The 14,403-nt window shown below is 46.1% G+C and overlaps 1 protein-coding gene across 1 annotated transcript in view; it reads left to right on the forward strand.

Moving 5' to 3' along the window:
* The window catches only part of elp4 (elongator acetyltransferase complex subunit 4), a 119,769-nt gene that overhangs the window by 15,165 nt on the left and 90,201 nt on the right, over positions 1-14,403 (forward strand). Inside the window, exons 5-6 of the mRNA XM_063189297.1 lie at positions 2,821-2,957; positions 9,908-9,992. Of these exons, the coding sequence (XP_063045367.1) occupies positions 2,821-2,957; positions 9,908-9,992 (222 nt within the window). The remainder of the gene's footprint in view (positions 1-2,820; positions 2,958-9,907; positions 9,993-14,403) is intronic.

Consider the following 14,403-nt stretch of genomic DNA (forward strand, 5'->3'; position numbering starts at 1 on the left):
TAGATGCAATAACGTCCACTAAGAGGCTGCCTGTGTCATCTTGTGGTCTATTAAGGTCTCTCTCTCTTTCTCTTTCTCTCTTTCTCTCTCTCTCTCTGTCTCTCTCTCTCTCTCTCTCTCTCTCTCCCACTCTCTCTCTCTCTCGTTCCACTGTGAAGGGATTTGTCTCTAGTAATAAACACATCAACCTCTCTTCGCCTGAGAGAGAGAGAGAGAGCTGTGAATGGGGGCTTTGCTTGTCTTTTTTCAATGGCCACCCAGATTACTCACGCTTAGCTGGTCCAAGGTGCAGCTTTAGGCCTGGGGTTGGCAGGGTTTAGAAGGGGGGGGGGGGGGGGGGTGTGATGGTGGTGGGTGATTTGGGCGGTTTTTGGGGGGATGCAGGCAAGCAGAGGGGGTTTTGGGGGTACACTGAGCCCCCATTTACCAGGAGCCTGACCCAGAGTCATGGGCCTATTCGAGCCCCTCTAAAGGCCCGCATGGCGCCTCATGGCTGTAGCCGCGCCACACTATGTCTTCCGGCGGAGAAAATAAAGCCCACCATCCCCACACCACCCCACCCCACCCCACACCCCCCAGTAATCCATATCGCTATGGGGATTAGGACGACACACCAGTCAGTCCCCTGAGATTTCAGTACTCTGTGTTCTTTCAGTTTCCTAGTTCTATGTCTTTCTCTCTTCCACTCGTCCACTATCTCGGTCTCAATTTCTCACTCTTAGACTCTGCTTTTTCATTCGCTCTATAGTGATATCACACAGTTTTTTTCCCCTCTGTGTTTTTTCATGTCTTTCTGCCCTCTCCCATGAAGGCCTACTCTGCTTTTATCACCAAACCATACAGATACACATATGTACAATGCCTCAACCCCCCGAAACATCAACAGTTAGCTTAACAAAGCCCAGATCAACCCTAGGGAGGATTTGCATCCAAAATCAGACCCCATCAGGCCACCTCCCCTCCTTCACCTCCTTCACCTCCTTCACCCCCTTTCCCTTCACTCCCCTCATCCTGCCCACTCGGGCCCAATCTCCTCCTCAATGAAGACATCAGATCAAAGTTCAGCTAGTCGGGGCCCATGCTGAAAGTGTTAAGGGGCGCGCCCTGGCCGACCCCCAAAGCGAGGATGAGCCCCGCTCATCAGTTTATCCGCTGAGGCTAGAGGATGCCGCGTGGGGTTAGGTGGGGTGTGTGGGGGGTTGCGGGGGTGGGGGTTGGTCTTTCAGGGTCTCACTGATCCCGATCAAGAGTAGATTAGTGACATGGTCCACAATGGAACGCGCCGCCTCATTAGAACACCCCCCCCCACCTCTAGAAAAAGTTTTTTTCTGCCCTTTTCAGCACGGCAGCAAAAACATCTGCCTGTCTCGGCGACAGTGTGGCTTTTCAGTGCCACAAGTGCTCACCCTCCTTGAGGAATCGTTAAGAACGTTTTAAAGTCGCATTAGTATAGGCACTTTTCAATGGAGGGTAAACAAATGCTAATTACACCCACTGAATTATTCATTGTAAGATAGCAGTAAAAGTGACATTTTTCCCTTAGCAGGTAAATTCCCCATACACATACTGTGCATAACTACCATAAATGAAAACATGTTACAGTGACCTTACAGAAATAATGTTTCCAAAATCATTCCAGTGGTTCGTCAACTTGAAGGACACTGCTGAATTAGCTTTGTCACACACGTGTTAAGCTAAGTAAGTTCAGAGAACTCTCGCTCACATTCTTTGTTCAACCTGTAGGTGGTAAAAGCTATAGTGGTGCTTTAAATTTTTGTAATTCTATGTTTTAATGTTGCATTATTTATAGAGCTGGGTTTCGATTCAAATTTCAAGAATCGCTTCAATTCCAATTTTCAAGTTTCGAGAATCATTTTTTTTCGATTTGCTACAATTCAATCCGATTCGATCTGATTTCAATCTGATTTCCGATTCGATCCGATTTCGATTCAATCCGGGAGTTCATGTTGTTAAAAACTTAGGCTATTTGAGCTGTTTCCTTCATTTCATGACTAGAGAAGCAATATATTACATCTAGTACTATATTGATATTACTGTAAATAGCAAATCTTACAAATATTTGGTTGTTACTGATGGCTGGAAGACTTATGAAAAGGTTAACCGTGGGGGAAATTAATTGTGATGATAATAATAATAACAATAAAGAATAATTATTAAAAATCTTGATCTTGGGACGGACGAATCGATTATTGGAAGTTATTATATGGTGTGACGTCATCGGTCGAATGCTCCATTCATTTCAACGGGGCTCCCCAACGTTCGCACGTCTGTTATTTTTCGATAACGGACGGGTTGGTCTATAACAGACCGCTGTCAATGGCAACAAGACTTTTCACTGCTAAAGCGACTTTTCAACAAGACTCTAATCAGCTGCTGTGATAGACAACACCTGTTGTCCTGGCTACCTAGCGGTGTTCCACAACGGCACTGTTTTGTTTTGCGCAGCAACAACCTTAACATTAAATAGGCCTAAAGAAATGTCCCCGCCATGTGTGAATCATTTAAGTATATCCATATAATAAGCGGGTTAACTTTCGGCGAGTCGGTCGCTTTGTGGAATAGCAGCACTTCAGAGAGAACAAGACCCCTCCGCTCCGCGTCGGGGTCTAAAGATTCTCTCTGTCGTGCTGCTATTCCACGGTAGCGACCTTCTCGCCGAACGTTAACCCTTACTTAATGTGTGAATCGATTTAAGATCGATTAATCGTTTTTTTCAACCCAGCTCTAATTATTTATATAGTAAAGTCATTCTGTTCCATGTTCTGTGTAAAACTGATGCGTAATAACCACCTTCCTCAGACTGCTCTGGCGTCCTCGTCACGCTTCGGTCACTACTACGACGTTTCCAAGACGATGAGCCCAGACATGAGGCCGTCCTCCAAGTGCCACACGTTCTACCTCGCCGAGCAGCCTTCAGAAGACTCCCCCTCCACAAGGTACTGCCATTCAAAAGACAATTAGCACACTGACTATTTCGCTGTTTTTCTTCAATACGTAATGTTTCGGTCCTAGGCCTTTATGATGAAACGTTGTGTATTAAAGACAAAGTGCGAAATGACCCATGGGCCATCTCAGACGCACCTGCCAGCTGAGGTGTGTGGGAATTTAAAAAAAAAAATTAACTGCCACACAAAACACAGAAGACAGTTACTGAAGTAGATAATAGTTATCCACACTATAATAACAGTTCAATAGTTTAGTTTAGTTTAGTTATCTCTGGTCATGTGGGATAAATGCAAGGACAAAGAACCGGTGAATCGGTGCCAATTATCGCAGAATCCGCTCTCCACACTGTCAAATCAACGCTCCAATCAATCACTATTTGGGAATTTTCAAAACATCTCGTCTTGCACCAGTCACCCGTATGATCACCATAGTTTACACACCTCTGATTTTACCTCTTCATCCATGCGTGTGGTGGTGAGTCAACACTGCAGTAGCAAGGACTGGTGTTTAACGCTTCTTCTGTGCTACAGAACTAACGTCAACAAACGTCATTGTTGCCATTGCGGTATTTACGTCGTCGGCGTGTGACGTATCTCCCTTGTAAATGGCTCCAGGTATCAGTGGAATGGGGTTTGTGTTTGAGCTTTACGATGTTTAGTCAGCCAGTAAAGTGGCCACACAGTTGATGTTAGGGTGGCGGCAGGCTGTGGTGGTGTCTTACGAAACGGTGAGTCTTCTTGAGGTTTGGCCGTCCTACTCAAACAGCATGGTCCGTTTGATGTGGCTCTTCTTAGTTGTTTGCCGTGCACACAGAATAGAATTGAATGGCTTTTTTTATTGTTGTCAGTATTCACATGCAGGGCTCTAAATTAACACACGCTAACACGCCAAACACGGGTGAAAAATCATTTTGGCTAGTAGAAAAAAATACCTACCCGCCAATTTGGCTAGTAGCGCCCGAGTACAGTAACTTATGAACGGTAAACCGCTGCTCTGACGAACGTTATACGGCGAGATTTCCTACATTACCCATGGGCACTAGCGTCACGACGTAGCCTCCCACCGTGGGCTTTCCATTGCATCGAGCGTCAACTCCATGCTGTTGCGCGCGCCAGGATTGAAAACATTTCAGACGACCAGCCTTCTGTCAGCTAAGCTGCGCTCACACTATTCTGACAGGCAGCTCTCCTCCTATGCTCTCGTCGCTTTCGCTACAACCTTTTTAACTCACTACTGCTATTATTACTATATGAACCTTGCTGTAACAGGCTGCATTTTTGAAGCAGCGAGGCCCTGACCGTTTCAATAACAGGACTTACGCAGATTAGTTCTATGCATAGCCCTACTTCTGTTTTGTAGACTATGTTTTGTGCGAGTGATGAGAATGTGGCGGGGGTTAGAGCAAGGTTCTGTGTGTTGGTGAATGCTAGTAGTAATTGTAGGCTAAATAGTGACGTTAAAAATGAGTGGTTGTGGAACGAAATAGCGATCAGGGCAGAGGAGGAGAGCCGACTGTCAGAGTAGTGTGACCGTAGCTGTCAGTTCAGTTGTCTTCTGAAATGTTCAGAGTCCTGGCGCAACTAAGTTGGAAAGCCCACGCCATCGGAAAGAAAAAAAGCAACCAACGACGAACCTGTGGAAGTAACAAAGGAAGCGAAGATTCCAGAGATATTATTTACTTTTAATTAAACTAGGCTTCTTGTCATTTTGTTGCGCATGGTAGAGAAGAGCTCCTCCTCTCTCCTCTCCTTTTCCTCTCATCTCTTCTCCTTCCTTGGGGTGTGCGTATGTGAGGTTTTGTAGTGTTTGGCTGTGTGCTTGGTTACTGTATGTTAAAGGTCTGTTATGTGAGTGGCTTGTGTGATGTGATTCAGCTGTTTTCAGAGGAATTGAACAAAAACTAATCAAATTAATTAGGCCTAAGTAATGAAAGTAAAAAATAAAGCAGAAGTTAAAAAATAACGAAAAAATATATAGCCTATAATATGCTTATTATGTAGGCATATAGTAGCCTATGCAGTAGCCTATGCTACTATATAGTAGCCTATGCAGGCCTATAGTGTATCTGTGTTGTGGAAACAGTTGGACAAAATGACCATTTAATTAGAAAAAAAATAACTAGCCTAATGCATAGTTTATTTTGGCGAGATTAAAAAAATGGCTAGTTGAACTTCTGTTTGGCTGGTAAGAAAAAATGTCCACTAGCCAAATTGGCTGGTGGTGGAAAAAGTTAATTTAGAGCCCTGTTCACATGTACAATGCAAGCTATGCACACAAACAAGGAAGTTGAAAGCAGCTCAGTCTTCAGTTCAACAAGTAAGTTTGTTTATTTCCAACAATTAAAATAAAAAATAAAAATAGAAATACCGTTTCAAAACAACGTGGTGAATAACAGTGAAAGTGAACCTGAAGAAACGCAAGCGAAACGCATTGTTCCCAAATAAAAAAAGCAGCAAAATTAAGTCCACCAGTGTGCAGTGGCCTCTCTATTTAGTCTCTATAAATAGTCTCTTACTTCCTAACACTGTTATTCACCATGGGAAAAAAGGAAGAATCACTGCACACTGGTGGACTTAATACGAGCTAGATATTCAGGATAACATGTCTACCAACTGTACTCAACACGATGGATGCTTTATTCAGTGTTGCATCTTGTCACAATTCTGCAATTTTTCACTTTTGGGCAATCAGGGGCCCCCTGGCAGGTGGGAGGGCCCTAGGCTGCAGCCATATCTAGCCTGTGCATTAACCTGGCCCTGCTTCCGGGGCCTCGCTGGGGAGGGGAGGGGAGAGATAATGACACTCTTTCCACTGTCAGCAGCTGGTGATGGATGCCTCTTCGGGGTTGGTCAGATTTGGCTTGCTGCTGGATTTTGTTGCAAACACCCCCCACCACATCACATCAAATACATGTACCATACCAACCCTCAACAATACCCCCCCCCCCACACACACACACACACACAGACACACACTCACAAACACGCACGCACGCACGCATGCACGCATCCCCACATGCATGCAGACACACACGCGCACACACACACGCGCACAAGCGAACACACACCACCATCGCATCAGGTCACAACGGCAGATGTCAGGAAGGGCGATTAGCCCAATTTGCGAAAAGCAAAGGGGGAAAAAGAGACAATATCCACTTGGAATCCCATAGTTTTATGAAATGGAGTTAAAATGTGTTTATCTGCGTAATTACAGTCATTTTCACCCTTTGGAGCCCAAAGTCCCCGGGCGTCTCTCCACTCGGATGGACCGAGAGGGGCTTGTTGTGAGGGAGGTTGCGAATCATTGCCCCTTCGTTCTCATCACACTGACAAAAAAAAGCCCCATGTTGCTTTCCGGCCTGTTAAGTCGCTTCGTTTTTTTTTGTCTTTCTTTTTCTTCCTGGGCTGAGTAATTGCCACAAATTGCTCTCCAGGTGATGACGGAGCCTGTTGTTTTAAAGAGTGGTGGGAGGGTGGGAGGAGAGGGTGGTGGTGGTGGGGGGTGGGTGTACGTGAATGCCCCTGTCCCCGACGCTACCCCGGGTGCCATCTTAATTAGCTCTCGCGCGTGCTAGCCATTATCCTCGGCGGACAGCACCTTTAATCGAGCACGGCCCCCGTGGGCTTTCAGAGGGCCTCGTGTGCACACAATGGCACAAGGGCTGCCACCTCCTGCTCCACCTCCTCCACCACCTCCTCCATCACCTCCAGACACACACTTCAACACCCCCACTCCACCCCAGCCACCTCCATCGCCATCTCATCCACATCCTCCCCCCGCTCCACCTCCTCCATCACCTCCACACACATACACACCCCCACTCCAGCCCAGCTACCTCCATCACCATCTCCACCTCACCCGCATCTACCTCCTGCTCCACCACCTCCACCACCTACAGACACACAACCACATCAACACCCCAACTCCACCTCAGCCACCTCCACCACCATCTCATCTACTGTACCTCCACATCCATCTCCTGCTCCTCCTCCTGCTCCACCACCTCCATCACCTTCACACACATCCACCCCCCCACCCCCCTTCACCATCTCCATCTCATCCACAGGCACCTTTTGTCCTCAAGCCCATAGCCCATATACCCTCTCCCGTCCGCCTGCACTCCCCCACTCCCCCAAAACGGCCTCTCCCATCCCCCTTGTTTCCTCTTACCAACCCTGCATGCCCACTTGTTGTTTTGAGGAGCAGAAAAGGGAAGTATGTTGTTTCTTTTACTTCTTCGAAGGGGGAAAATATCACCTCAGAGTTTTCAGTGAGGTCAATGGTGCAGTGGGCTATTGTATCCTGCAAGGCGAGAAGCTGTTTGCCACCATCCTCCACCCCACCCCCCTTTTGTTGGTGTGTGTGTGTGTGTGTGTGTGTGTGTGTGTGTGTGTGTGTGTGTGTGTGTGTGTGTGTGTGTGTGTGTGTGTGTGTGTGTGTGTGTGTGTGTGTGTGTGTGTGTGTGTGTGTGTGTGTGCATGTGTGTGTGTGTGTGTGTGTGTGTGTTTGCGCACATACTGTACATGCATGCGCGTGTGTGTGTTTGTGTTTGTTGAAAGGGCCTTGCGACCGATCACTGGGCCGTGGTGTGGTGGTGGGTATGTTTTTGTAAGCCTCCAACTAGAATGCTCAATTGGCCGGTAATTGATGCATATCTTTGTGACTTGCTGGGCGCCACAATGGGGATGTGGTCATTACCATGCAGCGCTCATGCGAACTGGAAAGACCAGTTGGAGGAGGAGAGGAGGAGGAGGAGGAGTGAAGGAGGAGGAGGAGGAGTGGAGGAGGAGGAGTGGAGGAGGAGGAGGAGAGGAGGAGGAGTGAAGGAGGAGAAGGAGGGATAGTGTTACGCTCCGCTCTGTCGAAACAGGGAACAGCAAATCACCCGCTTGCCCCGAGGTGGCAAGTTACCTATCAAGGATTAAGTTGACGGGTAAAGAAACCGTGCAAACGTACCGTAGTAGACTCCTAACTGTGTGAGGTGACTATATGAGGATACAGTAGTTGGGGACCTACCAGTAGGGCACTGGGCTGCTACACCGGAGACCTGGGTTCGATTCCGGCCTGGGTCCTTTGCCGAGCCTTCCCCATCTCTCTCTCCCCACTCATGTCTTGCCCCCTCGACTATCCTCTCAAAATGAAGGCATACAACGACAAAAACAATCTTAAAAAAAGAAGAAAATACAGTAGTTGGGGATGTCGTGGCACAGCGTGCTAACGCACTTGACCCCGGGCTCCAACCATTGCCCTCGACGACCCAGGTTCAAGAATGGCCTTGGCCAAAATGGCTAGCAGATATGAGTCTTTCTAGCCAAACGCACACTGACTAATGGGTCAAAATGGCTAGTTAGTTGGTTGGTTAGTTGTTCTAATTTAGGTCCAGGTTCAAATACGGCCTGCCTGGGTCATTTCCCAACCCTACCCCATCTCCTTCTCTCCACTTGATTCGTATTTGCCCTTATATTGTCTTATCTGAATAAAAGCAAAAGGCCCAAAAAAATCACTAGAGGATATCTGTCCAGAGAGCTGTGGGTGGATTGCGTGCATTGTTTGAATGACGAGTACTGTACCCCACAAAGACACAGGTGGCTAGATTTGGTGACTCCAACATATTCATTGACTTCATGCAAACAAGTAGTACTCTCTGTCAAAGCTAGTATTCCCTACTATTTATGGGAATCCACACTACTATCCCCTGACGTTTAGCTGCTGCTAGGCCACATAATCAGGGCTATCCAATTCCAAATCCTTGGAAAGAAGTTGTACAGGAGAATGGAAATTTTGGACTTACCCCTGAGTGATAAGCAGCAGATCACAAAACTGCCGCGTCACCCCGATTGAAACCATCGGCCCGTTAAAAAGACCCGTCTTGGGCCTGGCATCAGCAAGTCGGCACAGCGGCACCTGAGGCAGTCGCCCAGGTGGAGGAGGAGGGCAGGGGGGAGCTGACGAAGGACGCCAGAGCTTTCATTAATTAAGGCGTTTTGATTCAACATTTAATCTGCTCAAGTGGACACGGGAAAACAACAGCATTGTTATTACTACCTTGCCTCCCTCATCATTCTCATCGGTGTGTTGTATTAGCTCTAGCCATAGGAACCTCTAATCAGATCCGAAAGCAATGCATGGATGCGTTTCCTTTTTTTGCATATCTTTTTAGGGCTTTTCAAGTCTTTGTTTTGTTCATGACAGGACAGTGGAGGATAGACAGGAAGCAAGTGGGGAGAGAGAGATGGGGAGGGATCGGCAAAGCAAAGGGCCCGGGCCGGAATCGAAACTGGGTCGGCTGCGTAGTAAATGGGTGCCCTACCGTATGCGCCACGTTTGGGCCCGTAGATGCGTTTCCCAAGGGTTTTTGCTGTGGTTGTACATGCACAACTTCATTTTGGATATTTTCCAAAGTATTTGGTTTGGTCATTGATTAATGTAATGTGATAATGTTGATTAAAAGTTTATGACGTAATAACAATTTTGTGGGATTTTTCTATGCTACAATGGCCTAAAGAATGCCATTGCACCGCCCAGAGTGTCACATATCAGTGGTGATAAAAAATAAATGACCACAGACGATCTCTCACCGTAGAGGCTTTCATTTATGTCTATCTTGGTCATCTTGAGTCCAGCACCTGATATAGAACTGCTGGCAGTTCTGTTCAAGCCTGTCACCAAAGAGCACCATCTTAAAAAACTAGACAGTTCCAGGAAGCACTCCAACTGGACTTCATGCTGGCAGGTACATTTGGAGATGGCCCATGGGTCACTCATCAGACAACTTGAAAAAACTTTAAAGAAAACAGTGAAATTGTCTGTGTCTTTTTTTTTTCTTCAAATTTTCAGCACCTGAGGAACAAATGTTTTTCATTTGCTCACACCTCCTGTTCACTATTATGCCAGCATTGCCTTGACCTGTTCCCCTTTCTTATCTTATCTGCTACAGTGCTATGGGTGAGGCCTACACAGATCTGCTGAAGGACATCCAGAAGGTCATCCACCAGCAGGGCTTTGATGGCTCCTCACCTCAGGTGGGCACTACTCTTTAACTTTAACTACACTGACTCTTCCCCCTGCCTCTTCACCCCCCCCCCCCCAAATGTAAAGCGACCTTTGGTTCCTTGAAAGGCCCTATATAAAAAAAAATATATAAGTTATTATTATTATTATTATTATTATTATTATTATTATTATTACTCACTCTTTTTTTTACATTACATTACATTACACTAACATTACACTGACACTTTCAGCCAAAGTGACTTACAATTATTAACAGGGTATTGGTTACAGTCCCTGGAGCAGTCTGAGGTTAGGTGTCTTGCTCAAGGGCACCTCAGCCATGGATGAATATGCTGGTAAGGGTGTGATAGGGAATGGAAGGGAGGGATTCGAACCTGCAACCCTCTGATCTAAAGCCAGTCTCCTTCACCACTAGGCCACAGGTCCCCAGTGGCCGGCCAGAACAGTGCTAGTCCTGTACCCACACCTGTTAGTTTGGCACTGAAGTGCTTACATCAGCGCTCATACCGGGTTCTGTACAGGCATACTACAGGCACCACGCAAATCATTACATTATGAGTTGCATACAAAATATTTTGTATTAAGTGCGACAGTATATTTTTATATTGCAAAAAAATAGGAGAAAACATGCAGATGATGCTGGGTACAGTTGCATGACAAGAGTATAATATACTGTATTTAAAGGGGAAAGACGTGATGTTTGCCCAATTGCTGTTTTTTTGGGTTTTTGGGGGCTTTTTAAGCCTATATTGGTGTTAATTGGACAGGACAGTGAAGCAGAGACAGAAAGCGAGTTGGGAGAGAGAGACGGGGAAGGGCCAGCAAAGGACCCGGGCCGGGAATTACTGTTTTTACATGCAGCACAGAGTGACCAACACAGCTGACATGAGCGAGCGCTTACTTTTTATTTTTACTTCATCTCCTGATGCTTATATGGTACCTTGTGCTATATGTGCTGAGATCACACACAGACGTGCTTAATTAGGACACAGAAATGCACGCACACGGGTACACACACACATGTACGCACGCACACGGGTACACACACACGTGCACGCACACACACACACAAACACACACACACACACACACACACACAAACGCATGCACACACACTGTGAACAATATGTCCTCAGTCTGCTCATAATCATTAGGCCATACCGAGGAGTCTGGGTATCCCTCGAGAGCCACTTCCTCCCTCTGCTCCTCTCCTCTCCTCTCTGCTCCTCTCCTCTCCGCCTGGCTCTCTCCCTGGACACTGTGCCATTGGCGCTCTGAAACTCACCACTGGGATTGGCCCTTCAACAGACACGCGTGCACGCACGCACACGCGCACGGACACACACACAAATGCACGCACACACACACAGTTGCGTGAATACATTTACAAAAACAGACATTAACACACCTGAGCCATCGGAATTCCCTTCTGTAGCCATAGTGTATTTCTTAGAAATTCTGCTGTTGAGGTAGATGTGTTTAACCCAGTAAGACATGGCCCCAGTTACAAATTACAGTAGCTGTTACCAGAATGGCAAAGACCAGGTCGTAATGTGTTACTAAAGGCCCTGTGCACTGTCATAGTGGTATAGTACTAGAGTAGAGTAACTTGTATACAAGCATTTACATACAGTAGAGTAGATATAGAGTAGAGAGTAGAGTAACTTACTATATGGTAGTTAAGTTGTTTTCAGTGACTATTTCAACGTTGCACTGATGGAACGGTGTACTCACTTTTTCCCCCAATGCTTGGAACATAAAATCTTGTGAAAGTAAATGGTGTCAGTAGTAAATCAGTTAAATAGTAGTGTCTTGAGGCCATTGATACTTTTGTGAGTTATAGTACAGTACTATGTACTTTTTAAATATGTGTTAATTGTGACACAACATCAACTCAAGCCGTAAGTAAATGACTGTTGCAATGCGGATGGTGCGAATTAGGCAAACTAATTGCTTTCAATGTGAATTAAACCCGGGGCAGGTGAAAATTGTTTGGGGATAAAGTCAGAGGGTGTGTCAGATGAAAGAACTTTACCAGTAAACATCTGTGTGTGTGAGAGAGAGTGTGTGTTTGTGTGTGTGTGTGTGTTTGTGTATGTGTGTAAGAGAGAGTGAGAGATTTGACTAAGCCTGTCCCATGTGCACTTATTCACATCCTCTCACCCTGCCTGCCCTTACCGGCTGTCACTCACACTCACCCGCTGGATTAAAATCGCTGACATCATCAAAGCGAGCCGTGCTCTGACGTGTTGCTGGCACGGGTGCGGAATGCCCTGTGGCTGAGGGGGAGAACATGGGCATGGACACAAGAATCTCCAGAATGAGGGCTCTGACAGCACACCAGCAATGTGTTTACGTTCATCTGACCGTGTGTGTGTGTGTGTGTGTGTGTGTGTGTGTGTGTGTGTGTGTGTGTGTGTGTGTGTGTGTGTGTGTGTGTGTGTGTGTGTGTGTGTGTGTGTGTGTGTGTGTGTGTGTGTGTGTGTGTGTGTGTGTGTGATTTTGCATATTCGTAAGCACCTGTGTGTATTGTAGGTGTGAGAGAGTCTGAGAAAGAATCTGATGTACAAAAGAAGTGTACAGGCCTCCTTCATTTTTTGGCTTTGGTATTTGGAACACTGCCGAAAATGTCACCGTAACTTTGTTGACTAACCGTCATTGAAAAACACCTTAACGGTGTTGATGTTGTGGAGAGAGTGAGCAGCACAAAATTCCTTGGAGTGCATATCAGAGATGACCTCTCCTGGACCATCAACACAACATCACTGGCGAAGAAGGCCCAAAGCGCCTACTTCTTGTGCAAACTGAAGAAGGTAAGTGCTACACCCTCCATTACGATAGCATTCTACAGAGGAACCATCGAGAGCATCCTGACCAGCTGTATCACAGTGTGGGGAGGAAGCTGCACGGAGCAAAACAGGAAGACACTTCAGCGCATTGTGAACACAACGAAAAAGATCATTGGAGCACCACTCCCCTCCCGAGACTTTTACACCACCCGCCTCACCCGCAAAGCACTGATGATCATCAAGGACACAAGCCACCCTGCACACAAGCTGTTCAGTCTCCTGCCCTCTGGAAAGAGGTACAGGTGCCTCCGCTCCCATACCACCAGACTAGCAAACAGTTTCATACACCAAGCGATCATCAGTCCCTCCAGGAAATCGCGATGTTGCAATCACGGCGTTTTTCGCAACTTCAATGAATTCCCGCGAATTCTGCGCGAGAGCGCAACTTTAACCAATCACCGCGATTTCCCGCAACTTTGAACACTTTGAACCAATCCATGTTGCGCTGACTTCACTGACGTCGACAAACTTCCTTTCAAAAAGGATAATACAATAAAAAAAATACAATAAAAAAGTAACCTAGCAATCAGTCCCAGCACTTTACTATGCATGTACAAAGTTGTAGGTGAGGGGGAAAAAACTAATATATAGCCTAATGTATAAAACGCCATGTTCTCATTGCGCGTCTGCTCGCATGGTCATAGGAGGGAAAATGTAGGCCTATGCCTAGTCTGGCATAACCAATAGGCCTACATTTTTAAAATGTGCTAGGCCTACATAAATATATAATTAACACTTCATGACAGTCATCTACATTACGCCATGTATAGGGCTCCTACAACAAGATTTTTTTTTCTAAAGCGGTCCACCTGCTGGACCACTTTGGTGTTTGATTTGTGCGCGTACAGAAGGCAACATTTTCCCTCCGAATTGAGATGCGCAAATGTCTTGTCCACAACAAAGGAGTAATTTCCATCCTTCATTGTGAATGCTGCGTGCGTGCCTGGCCGATATAGTCATCTCTTTCGCGCAAATTGGGCTATGGCTGGATACGAGCACTTGGTGGCCGTGGTGTCAAATCACTTTCGTTTAACCTGGCGCGATCAAACGGGCAAGGAACACTGAACATGAATAAAACCAGAGCAGACACGTTGGAAAGCTGTGGGACTAAGGTGCCGTTTCCACGTAGCTGGATATTTTTATATGTGGATATTTTTTTCTCCTGCTTGTATTGGTTTTGCATTGGTTTTGGCCTTCCGTTTCCACGTAGCAGATATTTCAAAATCCAGGTGCAGGAGAAAAAAATAGCAGGAGAAAAAATTTTCCTGTTTAGGGGTCTGAAACGCATTTGTTACAATGGAGGATTTTTTTTTATCCACATGTTGCGTTTCCACGTAGCAGGAGAAAAAAATACCCTGCTAAAAAAATATCCTGCTACGTGGAAACAGCACCTAAGTTGGAAAACTACTTTCTGTCTCTCCCTCTCCTTCTCTCTTCCTTGCGCGATTGACTGTATTGATTGACAGCTGAGACCTCCGTTCTGCAGGCGACGTGATGTTTTATAGATAACAATCTCGTCGTCTTTTATATTCACAAGAGCACCAAAATTAATATAATTTCTGAGCATTAT

The sequence above is a fragment of the Engraulis encrasicolus genome, chromosome 22 (assembly GCF_034702125.1).
Source record: "Engraulis encrasicolus isolate BLACKSEA-1 chromosome 22, IST_EnEncr_1.0, whole genome shotgun sequence".
Lineage (NCBI taxonomy): Eukaryota > Metazoa > Chordata > Actinopteri > Clupeiformes > Engraulidae > Engraulis > Engraulis encrasicolus.